The sequence below is a fragment of the Mirounga angustirostris genome, unplaced genomic scaffold (genome assembly GCF_029215605.1).
Source record: "Mirounga angustirostris isolate CCGP_5_RB_7025 unplaced genomic scaffold, mMirAng1.0.hap1 SCAF_5, whole genome shotgun sequence".
Classification (NCBI taxonomy): domain Eukaryota; kingdom Metazoa; phylum Chordata; class Mammalia; order Carnivora; family Phocidae; genus Mirounga; species Mirounga angustirostris.
The window spans coordinates 48,944,990-48,971,490 of NW_026991713.1; the positions used below are offsets into that span (position 1 = coordinate 48,944,990).

General features: G+C 36.6%; 1 protein-coding gene across 1 annotated transcript in view; it reads right to left on the bottom strand.

Annotated features, from left to right (window-relative positions):
- Window positions 1–25,783, bottom strand: part of CAND1 (cullin associated and neddylation dissociated 1) — a 42,871-nt gene extending 17,088 nt beyond the window's left edge. The window contains exons 1-6 of the mRNA XM_045873019.3: window positions 25,320–25,783; window positions 14,413–14,556; window positions 4,214–4,368; window positions 2,370–2,493; window positions 545–801; window positions 357–462 (exon numbers count right to left, since the gene is read on the bottom strand). Of these exons, the coding sequence (XP_045728975.1) occupies window positions 357–462; window positions 545–801; window positions 2,370–2,493; window positions 4,214–4,368; window positions 14,413–14,556; window positions 25,320–25,387 (854 nt within the window). The 5' untranslated portion in view covers window positions 25,388–25,783. The remainder of the gene's footprint in view (window positions 1–356; window positions 463–544; window positions 802–2,369; window positions 2,494–4,213; window positions 4,369–14,412; window positions 14,557–25,319) is intronic.
- Between the last annotated feature and the right edge of the window lie 718 nt (window positions 25,784–26,501).

Sequence of the window (26,501 nt, forward strand, 5' to 3'; positions counted from 1 at the left end):
CAGGTAATTAATTTACCCTGCTGCTCTTTAAGACAGTAACTACATTATTAAATTAAACCAAAAGACAACCATAAATACCTTTACAAATTCTTTCAAGTCCTAGCAATGAAAAGGAAACATTTCAAAATAAATCTAAGGACCGTATTTTGAAATATAAGATCACATCCACTTCAAATACTGCACTGATTTATCAGTTACTGTTTAATGAGAATTTAATCAAACACATTCGAAACCAAAATTCATCCTGGCTGTCAGTAAAATAACCCATTTCTCCTCACCCACCTACTCTAGATCTTAATTATTACTCTATTCTTAAGGGAAACTTTTATTTGAATATAGAGATCCTGAAAACTTACCTTCTCACAAATGACTCAAAGGCTTGAATGCAGTACTCTCTTAATTCATCGTCATCTACATTACAAAATTTTACCACCAAAGGAATTATCTTCTCAAGGTATTCACCTAAGAAAAGCATATTGGTTCTTAAAAACATTCATTTTTTTTTTAATTAAAGAAAATTTTAAAGTATTTAAACATTTCTTACCTATTCTATGACCAGCTTGCCTACTAATTGCAGCAATACATTGTATGTAGGTTCTTGTTGTTGACATGGAATCATTTTTGGATAATTCTGACAACAGATGTTCAATAAGATCTACAAAAACTATATTTCCACAGCTCATAACCAGATGGCCAAGAGCAATAATGGTTCTTTTCCTCACTGCAAGTCTAGGGCTGGTCAACTGGGGGAGCAGACAGGTCAGAATTGAAGGATGGAAATTAACAAGAAGTCCTCCTTGCCTTAAAATAAGAAAGAAAACCATAAATAAATTCAAGATTTCTGAGCACTGAAATCTCTGGCCTCTGACCTCAGTGTATTCAAACAGTAAAAATTTAGATGACATTAATCCAAATTCAGAATTAAAGTAAAACTAAATTCTTACTTTCTCTAGCAACCCAACTGAAAAGTTAAGTAAATGCAGTTTTGAAATCTGTATCCCAAAATTCACTTCTAGAATCTAGAACCATATTCCCATCTATAAGATATCCAACCAAGCTTGAGAATACATCAAAAAAACAATGGTCTTGTCACTTTTCCCTTCCAGATCTCTAAAGTGTTTTCCCTATTAATAGCTTTTTCTCTATGATAGCTTTCTGGGAGTTCTTAACACTCAAAATCTCAGAACCTCTTGACTATCCCCTCTCCCTATGGTCTTTCCTCAACATACCTATGTACTAAGTTGCATTGACCCTGTTGGTCCAATCCTCTCTTCCAAATCATTTCACATGTGCAGTTCAGGGAGTCAATAGCAGTTAAACATCTATGTGCCAGGACCCTGCAACTGATCCAGTAACACAGGACAAAAAGTCTAACTGAGTATTTACTACCTATGAAATTAAGTATAAATTCCTCACCCTCTTCAACATGACCACAACCTATGAAAATGATTTCCTACCACTTTTCTATTCATTCCATATATTCTGGAAAACGAGAATACAAAGTTTCCCAACTCTAAGACTACTTAGGCTGATATATTCTAAGCCTGGGCAGAGGCACCTATGCCCTACCCATTCTTCAAAACTAAATTCAAATGCCATTCTTTCCATAACAAACTTTCTTGGAATCCTCCATTTTAAACCCCAAGACACACCAACAGTCTCAGTATTTAGTTCCATATTTGTTCTTATCTCCTACAGTAACATATAAGTTCTTGTGTGTGCCAGAATGACAGCTCTTACCTTTTACTATAACTATGTACCATATGAAGGCACTTGATTATTTTCGAGCTGCAATGAATCAGGCACAAGTAATACACAAACAATGAAGACATACAATGATTTTGAGAATTAGGGATAAACTGAAACTGACAGGTCTTCTAAGGTATTTTCCCCCTTGGAGTTAATTAGATCTTCCTATCTTCCCAAGTTTGACTTCCAGAGGAAAGCAAACAAGGAACAAATGTATAAAGCCAAGCTCCCTCCCCCCCAAACATGCAGTATAATCATGGTTGCTGAAATTTACGCCATTATTTTAACTGGAAAATTTGCTACTCCTACCAGTGTATCTCTTTTAATAGAGAAATCACTGTAATCAAAATATATGAGTAAAACAAAACATAAAAACTGTGCTGAAATATTCAAATCACAGATTTTATTACTTTTCAAAACTACAAAAAATGCCTGCTATGCAATATTACGTGATAAATATTATTAGCTTACTTCTCCCCTTACCCCTACCCACATATTTATAAAACAGCCACAATTTAAACATGGACAATTTTAGACCAAATTATATTTATCAAAAGGTGTTTTTAATAAATGCACATAGTTTTTGTATTACAAATAATACAAATGATAGGCATGTTTACCTGCTCAACATATCAGCCATAATATCCAAGGCTTCTAGCTGAACAGAGACATCTTCCTGCTTCGCTATTGCACTGGTAAGACGTCCAGTAATCTTTTTACATACATTAGCAGCTAAAGCAGAGCCTACATGAATAATAATCCAAGAATAATTTTAAGGCAATTATACTGACTCTACCTTATATTCATGGTGGTTACCAGATATTCAACAACTCTAAACTTGATTATAATTGAGACTGACTTAAGAGATCCATGTCAGAAAAATATTTCAAAACAGGTTGCTTTCCAATAAAATAATTAGATATAAACAAGAATAAGAGTAATAACTGTAGAAGGAGTATATGACCCAGGCAAAACAATAATGATTCAACAGTCTGTTGAATGAACTATTTCTACATACTGACGTGACGGCCGACTAGGGAGCCAGTGGCAGCGCCTCTAGACTGGAAAACAGAAATGAATTTTCTTCTACTTGAATACTCTTTACTAGCAACCTAGACTTTTTAAAATTTCAGTGAATTAAAAACCAAATATATTCTGAGCTCTAACAACATGATCTCTTAAGAGAGCGAGCTGTAAACCTGTAAGAGCCTTCCTATTCCAATCCAAAGATTCCAAAACTTCATTATGATGAACTAGAAATGCTGTTCCAGAGAACTCATAAATCAAGATTACTACTACTTTGAAGTAGATCTGTCTTATTACTGGCAAGTGGGGAAAAAAAAAAGGAACATGAAACTAATCTAAATGGTTAATAAAATTCTTGTTTGAACCAGAAATCGGCTAAAAACAAACGTGTTTCAATGAAAAGAAATGAGGAAAATATCCATATAATACAATTACAAGAAATATTTTATTGAAATAATTAATAAGACCAAAGTAACATTGGTAAGAAACAGTTGAAAAAGCATCAGCTTTGGATTAAAAAATAATGGAGGACTTGAATCTTCACACAAATAGGTAATTACAATTTTGGGTGCATCAACCTAATCTCTCTGCATTTCAATTCCCTCATCAATAAACTATGAATATTAAGACCTCCCATATGGCTGACGTTTAGACTAACTGAAATAATACACACAGATCATCTAGCATGATAGCTAGCATAGCAAAAGATTAATATATCTTTATTAAGTAAATGAGTAAAAACTACATACTTAGACTACACTATTACAAGTCTACATCTTTCCATGAAATAGATAATAATTTCACTCTATCTGGAGATAAGACCATCAATAACTTTAGCCTGCTGATTTTAGCAGACAGCTTAGTAGTTAAGATCAATTCTAAAACTTGCATTACCTAAATCCCTGTGTCAGAGACCAAAATCTAATTGACAAATTCACTGTCGTTTTAAATTGTTTAAATTACCAAAGTAGCTATAGAGTCAGCCTTAATAAAGATACTAGTAAACTGAACTATTTCACAACTGTTTTAAAACAGTATTAAGTTTCATACATCATAAATTCTGATGCAAAGCAAAACTAATACTGAAAATAGAGAGCTAATCAGAAATAACTCAAAATGTTGGTTATCTTTTCCCTTAGTGCACAGGTTGGCATTAACTCTATTCTGTAGTCATGGTACATACAACAATAAAAAATCTTGCTATTCCTATGAGATACTTAAATTCAATCAATATAATATTCTTTAAAACTGGAAACTGAATTTATTTTTAAGCAAAAAATAAGACTCTGGACTTTTTTCCCCTTATTTGTTCTAAGAGATGCTTACAAAGATCCTTTGATAGACACTGCTCTCCCACCCTGGCCAGGAGGAAGAACAAATGGAGGAAAAATAGCTCCATGTAAAAAGGAACTAAGAAGAAAAAGGTGCTCTTGCTTACCACTGGAAGCTGGAGGAAGTTCTCCAATTACTGTTTTAAGGCCAATACTTGAAATATCTCGAAGTTGTTCCTTATCAGAAAGCATGTTAGTGCAGAGGGTATCTACAATTGTCTCTACTTGGTATTCTTTCACTTTACTCACTAAGGGGCCAAGACTGTAATATAAAATAGAAAAAAAAATTTTAATTTACATTAAATACAAAAACAGAAAAACAGACAAAAGCATTATTTTTTTCTGCCTAGCAACTGTCAACACAAAATAAATACACTATGCCTGTTTCATAGATAGTATATGAATATGGGTTTAAAACAAATTTGGATAAGCTCCTTGCAGTTGGTTTCCAGTGCTTTTCCACTGATTTCCACCATGGTATCATGAAACTTAAGATGCTCCCAATCCTTCATATATACAAAACATTTTTTAGTACTAAAAAGGCTAATTAGGGGTCTGCTCCTAACAAGGATCCTATGGTTTACCTGAAATAGCAATTCTACCCAATATATCACTTTGCCAACTCTGACCCTGCCTTCCTTCTATCATCTGTCACCAACACCACCTTGTGAACTGAAAGAACAGGACAGAAGACTGCACTAAGGGACAGATTTTTAGGTACTGGGCTTATGGGATATTGTTAGAAAAGAAGAGCATTTCAAATGGAAAGATCAGAGACCAGAATGAGTGGAATGTGTATTTTAAAAAATGAGGAATGGGAAACAAAAGCAAAAATGAACTATTGGGACTTTATCAAGATAAAAAGCTTTTGCACAACAAAGGAAACAGTCAACAAAACCGAAAGACTACCTATGGAATGGGAGAAGATATCTGCAAATGACTTATCAGATAAAGGGCTAGTAGCCAAGATCTATAAAGAACTTATCATACTCAACACCCAAACAACCCAAATAATCCAGTCAAGAAATGGGCGAAGACATGAACAGACATTTCTCCAAAGAAGACATACAAATGGCCAACAGACACATGAAAAAGTGCTCAACATCACTCGGCATGAGGGAAATACAAATCAAAACCACAATGAGATACCACCTCACACCACTCAGCATGGCTAAAATTAACAAGTCAGGAAATGACAGATGTTGGCGAGGATGCAGAGAAAGGGGAACAGTCCTACACGGTTGGTGGGAATGCAAGCTGGTGCAGCCACTCTGGAAAACAGTATGGAGGTTCTTCAAGAAGTTAAAAATAGAGCTACACTATGATCCAGCAATTGCACTCCTAGGTATTTACCCAAAAGATATAAACATTGTGATCCGAAGGGGCTTCTGCACCCCAATGTTTACAGCAACAATGTCCACAACAGCCAAACTGTGGAAAGAGCCCAGATGTCCATCAACAGATGAACGGATAAAGAATATTCCACACACAATGGAATATTACTCAGCCATGAAAAAGGATGAAATCTTACCATTAACATCGACGTGGATGGAACTGGAGGGTATTATGCTGAGTGAAATAAGTCAATCAGAGAAAGACAATTATCATATGGGTTTTACGCATATGTGGAATTTAAGAAACAAAAGAGAGGATCATAGGGGAAGGGAGGGAAAAATAAGACAAAATCAGAGAGGGAGACAAACCATAAGATTCTTAACTATAAGAAACAAACAGGGTTGCTGGAGGGAAGCAGGTGGGGGGATGGGGTAACTGGGTGATGGGCATTAAGGAGGATCTGAGATATAATGAGCACTGGGTGTTATATACAAATGATGAATTACTGAACTCTACATCTGAAACTAATGATACACTATATGTTAAGTAATTTAATTTAAATAAAATAAGATTTTAAAAAAATGAGGAATGAAAAGAACTGTTTGATACAAAAGGCACATAAAAGACAATAGGAAAGGTAGGCCCCTGGGACATTATGGAGAACCTTTAAAGTTAGGCCGGCAAATTTAAATGTGATGTGGTAAAACTGGGAGCCAATGCATTTTGTCAAGCATAAGTGACATGAGAAAAATAGTTTAATTTGATAAATGTCATACCAGCATTTATCAAATACAGATGTTCAATAAATTGCTAACTGCTTGATTGGAAAAGCCACAGGCAGTGCAATTTGGGGAATTAAGAGAAGGAAAAAAAATAAACGGAAAGGTTGGAGAAATCCAAGAACAATCTAATCCAAAATGATGGCAGTGACAAAGAGACATGGCATATGTGTAAAGACCTAACATGAAACAATGAAAAAATGTGGAGTGAAAATAAAAGGGATTCCAAAAATGAATTTAAAGCGTTCTAGCTTCAGGTAATGGCAAAATAGCTTTGTTGGACCAAAAGACTGTAAACTCTCTAAATCTGTATTTTAGAAAAACAACAATCTGAATGCCAGATAATGATGTAACTAAAAACAGAAAGGTCTACCTAGAATTCCAAATCCACCGAAATTATCTCTTAAAAATGAAAATAAAGACAATTTATGATAAAAACTGAAACTATATCACTACCAAACCTATACTGCAAGAATTGCCAAAGAAAGTTCTTTAGGCTAAAGAAAAATTAAACCAGATGGTTACTCGGATTTACAAAGATCACCAGAAATGTAAATGTGTGTATACATAAAAGGCTATATTTATCTTAAATACTACATTGGAGTATCTTAATTACTACACTGGGGTACCAGGCTGAATCAACGGTAGAGCATGCAACTCTTGATCTCAGGGTTGTTGAATTGACGACCCATGTTGGGTTTAGAAATTACTAATAAATAAGTAAATAAGTAAACTAAAAAAAATAAAATAAAATAAAAGACTATATAGTTTTTCTTCAAACTATAACTAATACTGTATTATGGATACACATACATGCAAATATATAAAAAAAACAGTAGCATAAAGACAGGAAGAAAGTAAACAGAAAAATGTTACAAGATTTATATACCTTATATCAAGTGGTACAGTATTAACTTTTAATAGATTACCATAAATTTAAAATGCAATTTATAATCCCTAGCCTAGAGTGACAATTCAGAAAACACTAAGAGACATATCTAAAGAGTCAACAGAGTAAATCAAAATTAAATATAAAACAGATTCCCAACCTTTTGGTTTCAGGAACCCTTTTAACGCTTTAAAAATCAATGAAGATCCCAAAAACTTGTCTTTATGTAGGTTGTGTCTGTCAATACTTACATATTAAAAATTAAAAGTAACAAAAATAAACCTATCATATGTTAACATAAACATTTTTTAAAAATTAACTATATTCTCAAAAAAGTGAGAGAAAAATAGCACTGATTTATATGTTTGCACTTAAAAAAAACTGTATTCTCATATCTGATTTTGCATTCGGTCTGTTGTGATGATCACATTATGTGGCCTCTGGAAAATTACATTGTGCACTTACAAGAAAACTAGAGTCAAAGGGAAAATAATTATTCACATGACAAATTCTGACACTTTCAGAGGGTCACAGGATGTTCCAGGGTCCCCCCGAATCAAACTTTGAGAACTGTTGCTATAAAAGATTTGCTTAACCCAAAAGAAGGCAGGTGGGGAAAAAAAAACCCAGACCAACAACAACAACAAAAGCAAAAAGAAAATAAGAAGAATGACACACCTAAATCCAACCATATCAAATATTTATAATAAACACCAAGGGACTATATAAGCACTCCTATTTAAGGGCAAAAATTATGAAACTGAATCAAAGCAAGAATTAACTATTTGCTGTCTAGAAGACATCATTTAAAAAGATTAAATTGAAAAATAAAAAAAGGTACACTATGCAAACACTAATCTTAGAAAAGTTGGGGTGACTTTTCCATAGTAACATAATAGAAAATATATTTGAAGATAAAGGTATATTTAAAAAGAAACATTTCATACTCATAAAAAGGTCAAACATCAGGAGGACATATAAATGTGTATGCATTTAGTCATTAGGTTTTAAAATACATGGAGCAAAAACTGACATTTATCAAAGAGAAAAACAGATAATTTGACAATCATAGTTGAAAATTTTAAACACTTGTCTCTTTGGGGTATTTAATACCAAAAACAAAAACAAAAAAATCACAAAGAATATAAAATCTAAACTTGATATATCAACTACCTTGACCTGACATTTCTACAACATTATGCCCATCTACCACAGAATATGCTTTCTTCCAAGTATACATTGGACATTCATTCACCAAGATGCACCATATGCTGAACTATAAAACAAATCCAAGTAGACAAAACAAACATCCTGAAATTTTAAATATGGTTCTCTGACCAAAATGGAATTAAATTAGCAATAAAAATAAACATCTAGGTAACCTCCAAATATTTGAAAATTGCTTCTAAATAACCCATGGATCAAAGGAAAATCACAATAGAATTAAAAATATTTCAAACTAGGGGCACCTGGCAGGCTCGCTTAGTCGGTGGAGCATGCAACTCCTAATCTTCGGGTTGTGAGTTTGAGCCCCACGTTGGGTGTAGAGATTACCTAAAAATAAAATCTTTAAAGAAGTATTTCAAACTGAATGATACTACCAGAATTTGTAGAATGTAGCTCAAGAAGTAATTAGAGAAAAATACATACCTTTAATTGTTTAAGAATTTGAAAGGAAGAAAGTGAGCATTATAATAAAAGAAGAAATCAATGAAATAAGGCAACAAACAATAGAGAAAATTAACAAACCTAAGTCAGTTCTTTGATAAGTAAAGTTGGTTAATCCCTAATTAGATGAATTGAGGGGAAAAAGAGAAAAAACACAAATTACCAAAATCAGGACTGAAAGAGGGAGCTATTCACTGATGACCCCTATTTAGGCAGAAAATCCCAAGGAATCAACAAAAACTACTGTGACTAGTAAGTAAGTATGAGATACTATGGTTCACTGTTAAAAAACAGTATTGTTAAGATGTTGATTCTCTTCAAAAATCTCTATAGCTTCAACACAATCCCAATCAAAATTTGAGCAAGCTTATTTTTTTTTAATTGAAATTGACAAACTGATTCTAAAATTTACAATGGAAATACAAAAAAAAAAAAAAAACCTAAAAAATCAAAATCCTCTTGGAAAAGGAAGAATGAAGCTAAGAACTTAAACTACCCTACATCAGACTTCCATAGATCTTCTATACCTTTGTTTTCAACAAAGGGCAATTTTTACCCTCCAATAGATAGCTAGCAATGTCTGGAGACATTTTTGGTTGTCACTCCTGGGAAAAGAAGGAATGCTACTAGCAAATAGTAGCTAAAGACCAAAATGCTGCTAAACATCCTACATACACAGAATACACAGGATAGCTCCTCACAACAAAGACCTGCCCAAAAAGTCAATAGTGGCAAGGTTGTCTAATATACATTACACTAATACAACAGTTTTGTACTAGCATAAAAATACACAAAAACACCAATGGAACACAAGAGAGTCGAGAAATAAACCCACACTTTCAGTCAACTGATCTTTGATATGAATGCAATAGGGAAAAGATGTTTTCAATAAATGGTCCTTCAACAACTAGATGTTCACATGAAAAAACTGAACTCAATTCCTAATTCAGAAAAATTAATTCAAGACAGATCACAGGACTAAAAGTAAAAGCTGAAACCATAAAGCTTTTAGGAAAAAAACAGGAGAAAATTGTTGCAACATAAGGTAAACAAAGGTTTCTTAGGACATGGAAAGCAATTACCATAAAAGAAAAGTTGAAATTAACTTATAATCAAATGAAACTAAATTTAAAAAAAAAAACTAAAGTTAAAAACTTAAGCTCATCAACTTGGGAGAAAATATTTATAAAATATATGTATCAAAGGGCCTATCTAGAATATATGAAGAACTCATACAATTTGATAATAAAAAATCCACCTCAATTTCAAAAATTGGGAAAAGTCCAGGAAAAAAAAAAAAGTCCAACAAACACACAAAACAGCACTGGACTATATTAGTCATCAGGGACATGTAAATTAAAACTACACCTATACACTTACTGGAATGGCTAAAATTAAAGGGTGACAAAACCAAGTGTTGGTGAGAATGTGGAGACAACTGGTACTTTCATGTAAAATGATACAAATACTTTGGGAAACAATTGGCAGTTTCTTTTTTTTTTTTTTTAAGATTTTATTTATTTGACAGCGAGAGACACAGTGAGAGAGGGAACACAAGCAGGGGGAGTGGGAGAGGGAGAAGCAGGCTTCCTGCCGAGCAGGCAGCCCGATGCGGGGCTCGATCCCAGGATCCCGAGATCATGACCTGAGCTGAAAGCAGACACTTAACGACTGAGCCACCCAGGCGCCCCAATTTGGCAGTTTCTTAAAAATCTAACTGGAGAACAACAATTCCATTCTTAGGTATTTACCCATAAAAAAGACCCATATCCTAAAAAGAACTCATACAAGAATGTTCATTGTATCTCTATTCACAATAGCCAAACTCTACAAAGAAACCAAATGTATAAACAGACTGGTATTTATTACTGGCTACTAATCAATAATAAAAAGTCAAGAAATACTAATACACCCAACATGGATGAATCTCACAGATATGAGTACGACAGCTAGACACAAAAGAGCACATGCTGTATTAACTCTATCTATATGAAGCTCTGAAACAGGCAAAACTAATTTAAAGTGAAAACAACCGTGACCTTCAGTAGGGATGTTGTATGTGAGGTAAGGATACAATTTTATCTTTTTCAAATGGTTATCCAGTCCTTAAAAAAAGGGGGGGGGGTCCAACTTTCTATCATGTACTTTCTATTTTACTTTGTTTGTCCATTAATGCCTCACTACTGCACTGCTTTGATTACAGAAACACAATAGTCTCTTTTCCTATCTAGTAGGGCTAAGCAACAACTCCAACTTCAGCAACTGTTAACACTTTTTCAGAGTTTTCTTGGCTATCTTGAGCAAACACCTGCCCCCTCTCCCTCCCACCAAAATACACTTTAAAGTCAACTTGTCTAGCTTGTGAAATAATTTTTACAATTAAGTTAGCATTAAATTAGCTTGAAGAAAACCAACAACTTTGTTGAGTTATCCTATCCAAGGACATGGAATGTCTTTCCATTTGTTCCAAGTACATTTTTGTTAGGGGTCAAGAATATTTTAAAGTTTTCCTTAAGTTTTGAAAAAGATAAAATTGTAACCATACAATACCCTCACTCAAGGTCACCATTGTTACATTTCTTGTTACATTTAATTCTTAGGCATTTTGTCTTTCTGTTGCTGTAATAAATGGACATTTGATTCCATGAGATCTTCCAATTGGTTGTTTATATGAAAACTACAGATTTTTGTTCATTACTTTCGCATCCTGTTATTTCACTGAATTCTTACTGTCCACATTAAATTATTTTCTTGATTGACTTGGATTATTCTCATGTACCTTTTCCAATGCTCATGCATATAATTTTATTCTTCCTTGTCCTACAGTGGCTAATACCTTCAAAAAGAATGTAGTGGAGACAGAAACCCATCTTTTCCTTGTTATCGACATTAGTGTAAAGGTATCTGGTAATTTACTGGCTTTTGGGGAGAGGTATGTGTATGTGTGTGTATTTCTAACGTTAAAAAAGGTCTTATCTTGGGGCGCCTGGGTGGCTCAGTCGTTAAGCGTCTGCCTTCAGCTCAGGTCATGATCCCAGAGTCCTGGGATCGAGCCCTGCGTCAGGCTCCCTGCTCAGCGGGAAGCCTGCTTCTCCCTCTCCCACTCCCCCTTGCTTGTGTTCCCTCTCTCTCACTGTGTCTCTGTCAAATAAGTAAATAAAATCTTAAAAAAAAATAAAAATAAAAATAAAATGATCTCTCATTTAATAAAATGTTTCCCTTGAAACAGTTAGTGAATTCTCCCTAGTGAGATAAAGCATCCCTGACCTGTTCTTCACTCCAGGGACGTATTAAGTACGATGATGGTCTCTGGAAGGTGTTTCACTCCTCTAATTACACTAAGTAGCCTAAATAAGTGTTGTGCTTTGGCGTTTTGTTTTGTTTTGTTTTGAATCAAGCACCAGGGCGCCTAGGTGGCTCAGTTGGTTGAGCGACTGCCTTCTGCTCAGGTCATGATCCCAAAGTTCTGGGATCAAGTCCCACATCAGGCTCTCACCTCAGCGGGGAGCCTGCTTCCTTCTCATTCTCTCTCTCGCTCTCTCTCAATTAAAAAAAAAAAATCTTTTTTAAATCAAGCATCAATGTTGAATCTTATCAGTGCCTAGACAACTGTTTTTCTCCCTCTTATCTACTAACATAATGAAATATAATAACAAAGCACATAATATTGAACCGCCCTCATGTTCTTGGGATCAATCTCACTTGGTCATGGTATGTTACACTTACTGTATTGTTGGATTATATTTTGAACATTTAAATGGTCTGTAGTTTTCTTTTTCAGTGTTATCTTCAGTCACAATGTATTATCAGTAATTGGTTTAAATAAAAGACTGGGAAGTTTTCATACTTTATGTTCTGGAATAGTACTAGAACTCTCCGTACTGGAGTTATCTGTTCTTTGAGGTTTCAAAGACGTGTGTGAAACATTTCTGAGCCTGAGTTTCTTTTGGGTGATAAGTTCTTTGACAATTTTCCCTATTTCCTGATAAGGCTAGTTAGTAATTTATCTATTGTGATTTTCCCTCCTCCAAGAACCAGTTCTTGGGTTTCATCTCCTACTGTATTACTTTTGTTTGTATCTTAATTCCTTTATTTTTTTCTTGAGTATATGCCATTTCTGCCCCCAACCTGTTAAGTTTTAAGAATAAAAGGTCTTCAAAAGACCAAAAGCTCAGGTCCCTAATGAGTAAAGATTCCTATGCAAGTGAATAAGACCTATGTTCCTCTCAACTCTCAATTTCGGACAAAGACTACTTTTTATTACCACTTTTAAAAGCTGGTAAATGTTCATCATATATTTTGAACAATGTTTAATTTTATTAAGCGCAGGCCAAAAAAAATAAATAAAAGATGAAAAATAAAGTAAATTATACTCATTGCATTATTCTGCAACTTATCTTTTTAAGACCCATTTTATTTTAAACTTGCAAATGTCCCAAGTTAAAGAAATTGTACTGCATTGTCTAAAAACTCTATGCTGACCAATGATTTCTCACATTTTTGCCTGTTTTTACAGCAGGTATGTAAAAGCTAAGCCTAAAACGCAATATTGGGCGCCAGGGTGGTTCAGTCGGTTAAGCATCTGCCTTTGGTTCAGGTCATGATCAGCGTGGAGTCTGCTTCTCCTTCTCCCTCTGCCCTTCTCCCCCACCCCCCTCTTGTGCACTCTCGCTCTCTTAAATAAATAAAATCTTTAAAAAAATATTTTTAATGCAATAAAAGAATCATAATGAGACAACGCTTTTTTAAATTGATGCCTAATTATTACAGGACATACAAAATGGCATAAAATTCCATAGCTTCTTACATGAAACTAAAGGTTACACTAACTATGTAAATTGTTAAGTTTTCTAGTATTTGATACATATAAATGAAACAATTTGTTAATAGAATTTACTGAGAACTCAAATTCTGTACCCTATTACTAAAAATAGTTAAACTGGCAATAACATGTCTAATAAGATGCTCCTACTACACTGTACACAAAGACAATTGGAATTCCCACAATTTTTAGGAAAAATTCTTCGTAGCTGCTGTACCCATCAGTCTTAATTTGTGTTAACTATGGTTTTAAATGCTGCTGTTCTTTATAAAGTCTTACTATTTTTTACTTCCCTTGATCATTGGTTCTTAGATTTTCATACAGAGATGAATAGAGGCGAGTAGGCCTTTTAACCTGGCTAAATAAATCAGGTCAAACAAGTGAGAGAATCACTCTTTCTGGAGTTTCCATTACATATTTCATACAAATCAAAATACCATAAAAGGCTTTAAGAAGTATATGGAGCGCCTGGATGGCTCATATGGTTAAGCATCTGCCTTTAGCTCAGGTCATGATCCCAGGGTCCTGGGACTGAGCACCGCACTGGGCCCCCTGCTTGGCAGGGAGCCTGCTTCTCTCTCTCGCTCTGTCAAATAAATAAATAAAATCTTTAAAAGAAAAAAAAGAAGAAAAAGAAACTTTAAGAAGTGTATCATATGTACCACATACAAACATTAAACATTCACCACTCACCTGCAAATTCTAAAGAAAATTCCAGAAAGACATAGTACAAGACTAAGATAATTTACCAACTATTACACTGAGTCTTTTAATGGGGCTGATAGGGGTGGGAAGCAAGTAAAAAACACTTACCATTTGACAGCTAAATTCTGTACCTCTCCATTTTTATCTTCCAGTAACTTCAAAATCATTTTCACTACTTTCCTTTCACTGTCATCATCCAACTTGATGGAATCTTTCTGCAGTTCTGTCATCAAATCATTTGTAGCCATAAACCTATCAAAAAATTAAATTTGTTGATTATTTCAATTTTTAAGCACAAAGATGTCTTTCAAATACAATGCTATCATCCTTATCTAACTAAGTCCTAACAAACTCTCTTAAATAAGAAACCCATCACTTTAAATTATCTTCCCCAGGTCAGTCCTGTTTTAAGTTACAGATAGGATCTACTGTGAGTGTTCTTTCATTCTAATTAACTGTATCATTGCTTTTAGGAGGAGAAAAGCTCCTCTTTACTTTTTCTTTGCATGTGATTTGAATTTTATCTAGGAAGCCTTTAACTACAAACATTAAGAATATCTTCCTATATAATATTCTGTGTTGGGATCAAGGGGCAAGGGTCACATATTAAAAAATTACTGGGAAATTTCCGGGCGCCTGGGTGGCTCAGTTGGTTAAGCTACTGCCTTCGGCTCAGGCCATGATCCTGGAGTCCCGGGATCGAGTCCCACATCAGGCTCCCTGCTCAGCAGGGAGTCTGCTTCTCTCTCTGACCCTCCTCCCTCTCATGCTCTCTGTCTCTCATTCTCTCTCTCGCAAATAAATAAAAAATTTAAAAAAAAAATTACTGGGAAATTTCCAAAATACAAATTCTCAGCTCTACCCCAACTCCCATCATCAAGGTTATCAGATGTATTTTCAAAATGGTGAAGAGGCTATTCTAGAACGTATTTTCATCTGACATCCAGCCCCCTCCCCTTAAGAACTGCTGCCAAAGACAAGTTTAATACTTAATAGTCTTAACAAAAAACCCAGGGTGATCGTCTAATCTCAGCTTTACATGAAAGGGTTGAAGAGGAGACAAAAATGAGGTAAACAGACTCTCAGATTTTCTTCTCATATACCTCACCAGACGATTCATTGTTCTAAAAGTATTTTCTCAAGAGTAACAGATAATCACACTATGAAATAAAGCCCCCTGTTTGAAGGCCAAATGAATTCTTCCCCTAATTCTGGCTCTTCTCTACCTACTGAAATAACCTAACTGCAGTAACAACTACTTAAATGCCTTCTTCTTGTATCTGAACCAGATCAAGTTTGAGTAAAAGTGTACTATTTATATTACAGAAATATCAAAATCTGTGTTTAAATCAATTAAAAACCACTAACTATTGGAGCTGAAATGATAAATAGCTATGCAGACAGTCTGGCAATACAGGCGATAAACTATGTGGTAAGGATTGGCAAAACAACTTACTAATTTACGAATTCATTATTTGTTATCTAAGGAGTTGATATGTTCATTTAATGCTAATTTGGCAAAGTTTTAAACTACAATGCAAGCACAATTCTTACCAAGTTTTGTGAAACTGCTTATAAAGTTGGTGTTCAAATTGGGATTATACAAGGTAAAGCATGTACTTTTTTTAAATGAACATACTTGTAATTGATAGCCCCTCCCCATTTTATATGACAAATGAAATTAAAACCACACAATATTCTAGAAAATAAAAAACAAAAAACTGAGTAATAGCGCACTAATGCAGGAATTCTACACACAAAGCATTAAAATATCTTAACCATTTTACTTCCATAAAATCATGAAATAAAACCACAGTAGTTAGGACTTCTAAAGACCCCTGAAATGCTCATCACCTGGTTGAAGAGAACATGGCCATTCATTTAGGTAAAAAAGCAAATAATCCCAATGCAAAAAGTTGTTTTAGGGTTGTGAAGGGAGTCTACTGGTACACAGATTCTTTCCTTTATTTACCACTTATTTATTCATTGCCTATTATGCTACAAAGGCTGGACTATGAGCAAAGGATAGATAAAAAGTAAATAAACGTTGGCTGACCTCAGAGAAGTCTACTGATTTTCAAAAATCTATGATCAATGCAAAACCACAAGATATTACCTCACACCAGTCAGTTAGGCTAGTATCAAAAATACAAGAAATAGGGACGCCTGGGTGGCTCAGTCGTTAAGCGGCTGCCTTTGGCTCAGGTCATGGTCCCAGGGTCCTGGGATCGAGTCCCACATCGGGCTCCTTGCTCAGCAGGGAGCCTGCTTCTCCCTCTGCCTGTCTCTCCCCCTGCTTGTGTTCTGTCTCTCTCTGACAAATAAATAAATAAAATCTTAAAAAAAAAAAAAATACAAGAAATAACAAGCATTTGCAAGGATGTGGAAAAAAGGGAACCTTCGTTCCCTGTTGGTAGGATGCAAAATGGTGCAGCCACTATGGAAAATGGTATGGACGTTCCTCAAAAAATTAAAAATAGAAATACCATATGATCAGTAATTCCACAACTGGGTATCTGCCAAAAACCAAAACAAAACACTAATTTAAAAAGATACATGCACCCCTATGTTCACTGCACCATTATTTACAATAGCCAAGATATGGAAGCAACCTAAGTGTCCTCTGACAAATAAATGGATTAAAGAACAATGGGATATTTTATGGAATAGCCACAAAAAAAGAATGAAATCTTGCCATTCTCAACAACATGCATGGACCTGGAGGGTATTAAAGGGGATTAAGAGGCACAAACTTCCAGTAATAAAATAAATGGCAGGGATTTTTGTATGGTGACTATATTTAGCATGGTGAGCACTGTGTAATGTACAGAATTAGAATTGTCAAATCACTTTGTTGTACACTTGAAACTAATGTAACATTGTATGTCAACTATACTTCAATAAAAGTTTTTAATTTTAAAAAATCTATGACCAATGGTTAAACATTTTTTAAAGCCGAAATGAGCCCCAGTAAAATTAGCAATAGGTTATTATTTTTAAAAATGAGAAAAAATGGATTGAGACAGTATTAAGTTATACTAAGAGCTACTTTTTAATGGTGACCCCCAAACAGAAAGTTCTAAGAATTTCTTCTGTTAATTTGATACAAAAATTTGCACTATAAAATCATCCTGTAAGAAAAGTTGTTTAACCAGCTAAAAAGCTGTCCATGCCAGATTCAAAAGCCAATTTGTAAAATGTCTCTTAAGCATGTAATGTTCTATGCATGGTGCTAAGACATAAGCTGATAAAACAGACTCAGTCCCTTCCTCCTAACCTTTTCATCTAATATGGCAGACAGACAGGTAAATGGACAAATCTCAATCTTACAGATTTTTAAAAATACTCAAGGACATTTGACACTGATCACACCACGAACCGACAGTTTGAATCTCAAAGGATTAACAGCAGTGTGCATGGGGAAAGCTGGTTTGGAATTTTAAATTTTTATTTTTGTCTATGTCGGGGTGGGGGCGGGGGCGGCAGCAGCAACAATGCTGAGGGACATAATAACCCTTTTGAGTGAAGGGCTAAGAAGCAGTTAAGTGTGGCTGGGACATAGGTAGGTAGAAATAGCCTAACAGGAAGAAGATGGAAATGTAGGCTGACGTCAAGATAAGAAAGATCTGACGCTGTAGTGAGAACCTAGTATGTATGTATCAGGTACTGTGCTCAACTCTATACAAACAAGAGATGGCAAAAGCAAACAGTTCCTGCTGTCTTGGAGCTTACAATACAATCAAAGAGAGACATATTAGTTTTAAAAACTACATATATGGGTTAATTGTATATGTAATTATGAACAGAGATAAATGCTAGGAAGGGAAGGAAAGGGATAGGGCACAAAGAAAACTCAATGGTGTAATAAAGTAACCTGATGCAGACTGCACTGGGGTTTGAGCATCAGGAAAGACTGAACTCTGAAGCATGGGCAGGAATTTTTTTTGGGAGGGGAGAGCAAGTAAGCAAGGGCCAAGAGATTGAAGAGATTTGGGGGTCTTATTGGGATTTTAGTCTTTTTTCTAAGAGCAATGGGAAGTTACTGAAAGGCATCTGGGTCAGAGATGGGCAGTACACTAAAATAATCAAATGTGCATTTCAGAAACGTTACTCCAGCTACACTATGGTCAGAGTGTAGAAAGAACCAATCTTCATTTAGCCAAAATGAATGGAGAAAGTTAAGAGAGTTACTGTTGCAGTCTAAGTGCGAAATGATGGTAGCTACAATTAGGGTTATGACCATCTATGGCGGAAGAAAAATGGACACAGAAGCAATTCTCATTATTATCAAAGTTAATGCCTTCTTGTTTCAACTCACATACTGTAAAAAGTATCCTCTTCTCTATCTAGTGCCACATCATTTGCATGTTTGTGTTTTTTGTTGGTAATGTTGCTGTTAAAATGACCCCCAAGCATAGTGTAGTGCTTCTAGTATTCCTACGTACAAGAAAGCTGTGTCTTCCAGAAAAAAATACATATATTAGATAAGCTTTTCTCAGGCATGAAGTGATAGTGCTGTTGGCCATGAGCACAATGTGAACGAATCAACAACATATATTAAATAAGGTTGTCTTTAAACAGAAATAAAAACAAGGTTATGAACCAATCAAATATGAAAATGCTATGACTAGAGGCTCACAGGAACTTACCACCGTATTTCCCCTATTAGTAACGGCTCAGTATTCAATGTTCATGGTAACTTGATAGTACTACCTACTGAGAATAATAAGAACCAACTGTTTGAGATTTAAAAGGTTAAAATAAGTCTTTGAAATGAATTAGATATGGGGATGGTAAGGGATGAGTTAGCAAACGGACAAAGCAGTAGGAGGAAAACCACAGGACTTGGGTGTTACAGTCAGGTATGTACCCCTTCCAGAGTCTTACTGTTATTTAGCAGCCACTGTCATATCAGATGGTTCAAACACTCACCTTACAACTGGAGAAAGGATTAATAAACCTGGCTCAACCACAGACTACACAGAATGGCCATTCCTTCTGATCCTAATCAACAAAATCTCAGCAAATAGTCAAGATGTTAACATCATAAATCAATGATGCCCTGCAGCCCAATTTCATCTGCCCTTGGTCAAAAGGGAGGACTAAGAAAGAGAAAAAACAAAAACACAAAATAACAGTAGCCCTGCAGTCCAGGAACTGATCTAAGGCTCATACCTATATCTGAATGTTACTCCAAACTGATCTGATGCTTACAATGAAAGCGTATTGTTTTCCTAGACATAAACAACCTCACAGAACATCAATTTCAGACAAGTTCACTTAACACAAAATACCAAACACACCTTCCACTCTAACTCATTGACTGCTACTTCTTCACCAATTACAGCTTTTCCTCTGCTTTAGTTTTCCCCTCCTCGTATTAAGATGTCAAACAATGGAACTGCCCCACTTTCCAACAATCCAGTGTGAAACTCCACTTCCTTAGACCCTTCCCAAAACTACCCAAATGAATAGGTCCTACCACTCTTTAACTGAGACTTCCCATAGTGTGTCTTCTCTCTCCCTCACTATAATGGTAATAAATCCAACTTGTGTCAAGGATGCCTATGTAAGAGAATTTCAAGAAGGAAAAAGTAATAAACAGTGCTTGCATATCAAATAGATAAGCAAACAAAATATCCACTGAATTAGTTACATAGAGCTTGTCAGAAACTTGGGGAAGAGTAATTTCAGTGATCCTTACGTGGGCAACAGCTAAGTTTAGAGTTTATCTTGTAGTCAATGGGAATTAGTGGGGAGGGCAATGATCAGCTGTGATATTTAGAAAGAAAATTCTAATGGAAGAGTTACCAAAGACTGGATTAAAAAGAGGCCAGAGACAGGAAGACTAAACTTTAAGAAATACCCATCAGGGAATTAAATGAGAGAGAAAAAGGTAGAAGGGTGACATCAAGGTTTTCCAACTGGGACATTTGGTACATGGTAATGCAATGGGACAAAATAAAAAAGGCTTAAGGTGGGAGAGAGAAAAGTTAAAATGTTAACTTTCAAATTTCTACGGCAGTCCCAGGTGGATATAACCTACTGGCAGTGCCATCTCATGTATTCAATAAATATTTTGGGAGTACCATCATTAGGAAGTGTGCCAGGCTCTGCAAACACAGTTATGAACAAGACAGTCATACGACAGAACTTACACACCTGGCTTATTCTACTGGACTGAAAGTTCCTTGAGGGGAGAACTTATTCATCATAAATCCAATTTAGAGATGTGCAGAAACAGTGGTAGAAATAGATACCTTGTATTGCACAATGAGCAGTCTCACAACCCTTCCTCTCATACACAAGCACAATTTTACCCTTGTTACTAACAGACATCTAAGTGATACGGGCCAACTGTACCATCTAATGAGCTAATTATCTTTCAAAAAACTCATACACACACCACCACCATCTCATTTTTTCTCATTTATTCCCTTGGAGTATGAATTTAGGATGGTCTCAATATTGTTCATGTAAGTAAAACTAATTTTTAGCCCTCTTTCTTCTTCCCAATTTCCTCAATGAGGTCTTTCTTCAGTGGTGAGCCTTAATCATTGCTGATAATCAGTGTTAGCAGTACACCTTTATCACGTAAGTGGAATCCAGTAACTTACGGCCATCAACCTGCAAAGTACTTAAAAGGTGCCCAGAAATCACCTTCCTAAGCTCTACAAATCTATCTCCTCTGATTAAACTTACTTTTCTTCAAGCACAAGTAGTTCAGAGAACTTCGCTAGTATTTATTGTTACATTATTATAAATGCCCACACGGTACTTTCAGGTATGTTATAGGCTCTCTAAGGTCCCTTCCAGCTCTGAAAGTGCAGAACTCCGATTTTTAGTAGCATTTTAAAGTTTCCAAGAAAAAAGTAACTGCTAATATCCAAAACACATACATACATACATAAATTTGGTAACATAAACTGTTATCAAGCTAGGAAATTCTGCAATGCAGTAAATTATTTTAAGATTGTATCAAATGGTATTTAAAAAAAATAGACTGGTAGGTTTTTACAATGGTTTCTGGAAGAAATTTCCCAAAATCCTTACATGCTTTTCTAACTCTGTAATTAAAATCCAACTAAAACTAGCAGCACCTGGGAAGCCACAAAGCCAAAACAGTGGAAGATTCAGTTCAGTAAAACAAGGTCCCTACCCTCAAGCAGTTCCCTAAACAATACCCCCAGCTCCAGTCAAGATTATCTACTTGTATAGTGAGCTTTCCCGCTTGCACTAGTTTTCTCTACCTACAAGTTCAAGACCTAGCTCAGGTGACTCCACAAACATGAATCTCCTTGCTTCCATCTTCTCTGCCATTTAAGGCTAACAACTACATATTGCTCTGGGTTCTTCATCTTTTTATAAAAGTGTCTTCACTATTCAACAAGCATGTAAATACTACTGAGGGCAAGCACTAGATCGTGACCATTCTGTAGTCCCTTCTCAGGGAATTATTACAAGTGTCTTCTAGCACAAAATATTCCATAAGCCTAAGAGGGAACTGAAATTTAAGTTCTTAGTCTTAATGTCCCCTAGTCAAAACCCTGGAGAAGTAACATAACATGGTAGTTAAGAGTTCATGCTCTGCGGTTGGGGTTGGGGGTGGTCTGGAAATCCCAGATCTAATGTCTAACTCACCTTGGGTAAGTACTTAATTACCACCACCACACCTCAGTTTCCTGGAGTGGAATACAGATTGTTAGTATCCACTTTATACTAGAGTTATGAGGATAAACAGGATCAAGTATATAAAGTTGACAGTAAGCATTAATGTTAACTACTATGTAGATAAAGATAGAACAGTGGTAAATTTTCTTCAGCTCTTTATTCCTTGGAAGACTAAAGTATTCAGTTGGTGGTGAAGCATATGAAAATAAAAGGAAAACTTGTTACCTCAACCCACTCAATTTTCAATGTTAATATTCATAAATAGAGCATTCACCTGGTTCATGCACATTAAAGTTTTCATTCTGCTATCTACAGAATGACCTATGTACTAGTAGTAAACCTTAAAATACCACCTTCAAAGAGTACAGAATATTAAAACATGAAAGAAAAAGGACGTTAGATGTCCCCCACCAATAAATTGAACCCATGATTTAAATCCTACAAAATGATTCTTTAAAAATGCTGACATCTGAAAAATTTGAAGCCTGTACCCATTTCTTTACTTTACTTTATATGAATGGACTATGTAGTTATCCAGAGACCTAAAATTTCAGCCTATAACGGACCTTTAGTAATCACCCATGTACAAGTCTCTCAAAGTAAAAATTTAATCCCAAATTAAGTAGCCTGTCCAAGATCTCACAGACAGTTCACAAGAAAGAATCCTACTAGACTAGAACACATGACTAGAGCCCCTATTTTGTGACCAGTAAGTAGGTCATATTCTCTTTGGATTCTACCATGAGAGGAATACTTTTTTTTCCTTTTAAATATATTATTGTTTTCATCTCCCCTTAGCACAAGTACAGTGGTTTGCACTACTCTATAATATTAACTCTGTCCTCAAGATCTTTGTTAGTAGGTATTTGAAAACACGTAGCAACAAACTGTGATATTTACACCAAAATAAACAAATTTCAAATGAGAAAGTAGAAGGCATAATTTTAAAATAGAACACATATATTCAAATAAATGCCTACACTGAAATTATACAGAAAAATGTTCAAAATACTTGACTTCAAATACTATTTTAGTTAATCTCTTAAATATCTGTAATTTAATATACACAGTACTTTAGTTCCAAAGACTTGTCTGTTAACTGGATGGCTTCAGCATACTACAAGTCTTTAAAACGTAGTTAATAAAAATATCTTAACAATGCCAGATAACTGAAAGTCACTGTTTCTACAGTTATCTTCTTCATCAACTATTAGAAATATATCAATATTACACTTTTGGAAGAACAATCCTCCAAGCAATATTTTGATTTACTCTAGCTGAAACTGGTAGATAATTCTTACCAAGTTCAACACTGACTACAGCTTAACATCAAAGCATTATATCTTTCATATAGTTTATTTAAAAAAGAAAACACAAAATCATGTATACATTATCTTTATGAGAAATTTAAATAGCTTGAGTCAAAAATCACGTATGCAGTATTAACACGACTTGATTTGTTTATTCTAAGCGTATTACCCATACACAAGTCTACCTAGTTGAACAAAATCATGCTATTATAGTATTATAGCAAAGTGCTATCTTTAGTATGAAATTGTTAGTACTTTTACAGAATGAACCAAATTGACAGAAATGGGAAGGGGGGGGCAATCACACCACACACTCTACATAGCTGGAAGATTACATATATAACCTTTATATATATGTATATATCCCACTCAAATGTGTATTTAAATTTCAGTGTCTTGCATTGAGAGCAAGCAAAGTTCCCAAAGGGAAGTAAACAGCATTCTAATCCTTAAAAAACACGCACACACACAAAAACAAAAGCAAAACTTTTATTTCCTCCAATAAATCTTGATTTTGATCTACACAAATCTAAAATACCAAAATAACCAAAACAAACATGTCTCTTCCAAAAAGTCACAACACTAAAATCTTTGGTATTAGCAAACTGGATTTTTAAAAGTTTCAAATGCAATACCCAACAACTCCCTAGGTAGCAAAACTTTGTAAAACTCATTTCTGGCTTTGAAGTCACAGAACCAAAACTGTATTTCACTGACCATTTTAATACACCAGCACATCAATTTTAATGAGGAAGACAATCATTACATCTTTCATGCTTCTCCTTTCACAAATAGGAAAATCTCTTCCTAGTAGACGAGGTCTGAACATGTTTTCAGGTGTTAAAGGGTACTGCTCATACATACATAAATAAAACAAAATAAAATAGACTTCAGCCTCAATTTTAATTGAAGATATCTGTTCTTTCATTTAAAATGCTCACAAAATACAACCACCAAGCCTTAGAGAACAAAAGAAGTATCACAGAAATAAAAAAGCTTTTTTTAGACTGGGAGCTTATTTATTTGTGATGGGATAGGGGGTGGGAAGGAAAGAATGTAGCCACCACTGTAGTACAAAAAAAAAGGGGGGTGGGGGACCCAGATAATCCGTGAAAATATAACAATTCTTCAAAATGCATGTTACCAAGGTTTGGAACGGACAGTACAAGTCTCCTGGAACAGAACTGCTATAATAAAGCCTCATATTCACCACCCTCATTTTTGAAAACTTCCATCAGTAAGATCCATTTGCTTCCTTTACTTTTTAGTTTAAGGTTCAGGAATTCACCTTTCTGGCAGTAATTTTGAATATAAGGAAATGAGAACGAAACCCTGAATTTCTGCTTAGTTTTCACCTGACAAGGAAAAATGACAGAGATGCTGGCGGGAAAACCCTGCGAGTCAAGTTTCCTCATCCTGGCTCCCTCCCCACTCCACCCCCTTCTTCCCACCTTCACGAAAGGAATTGTCCAAAGAAAAAGTTTATAACCCAATCCGTGGAAAGCTCAAATAAAGCAAATCATTCAAGCTGAATGCACCCAGGCCCACTCCCATCTGCGGGGGAAAAAGGCGGCAGCTGGGGCCCGGAGTGGGCAGCAGCCTCAGCCCTAGCAAGCAGGGCGGCCTAGCGCTTAAGGCGGGCTGGCCGGTAGGCCCGGGCCTCCTGGTCTCCAAGCCTAGAGCAACCCCCTTCCCCACAATGGTGGGTAATTTTGCCCCTTCGCACTACCTGGGACACGAAAATCACGTCTCGGGATTGGGGGTGGGGAGCAGGGAATGCAGTGGAGGCGTCTGGGGACGCAGAAGGGGCCTCGGACCCGCGGCGGGCAACGGCCTAGAGGAAAGAATGGGGGGAGGGGGCTGGAAGGTGGGAGAAAAGGATCCTGCGGGATCAGGGAACGGAGTGGTGGGCCGGAGAGCTCGGGAAAGCACACAAACCGGCTAAGGCCAAAGGGGTGGGGCAAGGCCCGCGTGAGGGCCAGGGCCGCGGATGGGGGACCCCAAGGTGGGTTTACGGTCGGATTTCGGCCTCACCTGAAGTCCTTGTCGCTGGATGTCATTTTTTCCAGCAAATTGGAAATGTGGTACGAGGCGCTCGCCATGTTGACGGCCTCGATCCCGCCCGCTGGCGTTGCTGGCGCTGCTGCCCGCTGCCGCCGCCGCTGCTGCTGGGGCTCCTCCTCTCGCTCGCGGCGGCTCCCGCTTCCAGGGTCGCAGCGCGACGCCGACGCTGACTAGGGAGGTGCCTCGACGGGCTGCCCCCTCCTCGGAAAGGCGTGGGCCTGACCTGGAGGAAGCAGAGACTGCGGGGTCGGCCTAACGACGGCGCTGCTCGCTGGAAAAGGAGCTCATGGGCAGCGAGGAGTACAGCAGGGCCTCTCCGGGGAGCCAGACACCTCCACTCGGGTCGGTCTCGCTCCCACTCTCTCCGCACTCGCTCCCTAGGGCAAGAGGCCAAAACCCGCCTCCTTCACTCCGGGGGCGGGGGCGGCAAACGCGGGACGCCACGGAAAGCCGAGGTCAGGGTTCACGGAGGTCTCCCCACGCACGCGATAGAGACGCTAGGTAAAAGGCAATCGTGTTGGCTGAGGCCTCCGTCAGTCTTCGCGTGAACCGCCTTTCAGGAGGCATGACAACGACCGAAAGGCGCTGTTCTCGCGAGACTTGAAAGCGACGGTTAAAGGACGGGGGGGTGAGGGGGACAAGCGTGCTGTAATCTGAGAATAACTTGCTTTTTTTCCGTATGACAATAAAGGAAAGGTTTACGATTTTTAAGGAGTAGAAGGCCAGGGAGTAATGCTAGCTAAGGGGTAGCGTGGGGACCAACATAAGAATTATTAGAAGGAGCTTTCATTCGAATAGGACGCGTGGCCTACTTTGCCTTCACCACCGTGAAATAATGTTGCCACGTGAAAACCACAAATCCCAGAATTCAGTCGGGGTGTTTCACTGGGTCAGGATGTGATTGGCTGAAGGAACTTGTAGCGTTTTCATTGGCTCCCGTGAGAGGAGTGAATGCTGGGATTTGTAGTCTAGAGAGTCAGTTGTGGAGGATAAAACCTTTAGCTCCCCGCGCATTTGGTTTATGCCGCGTATTCGGATTTCCTCTTACAGCCGGTTTTGCTGTTGTGGGATGTCTGCAGAGCTAGGCTGCTGCGGTTTGGGCAGGCGCAATGCGGATCAGTTAGTGTTTTTGGCAGAGGATGTAGTAGAGAC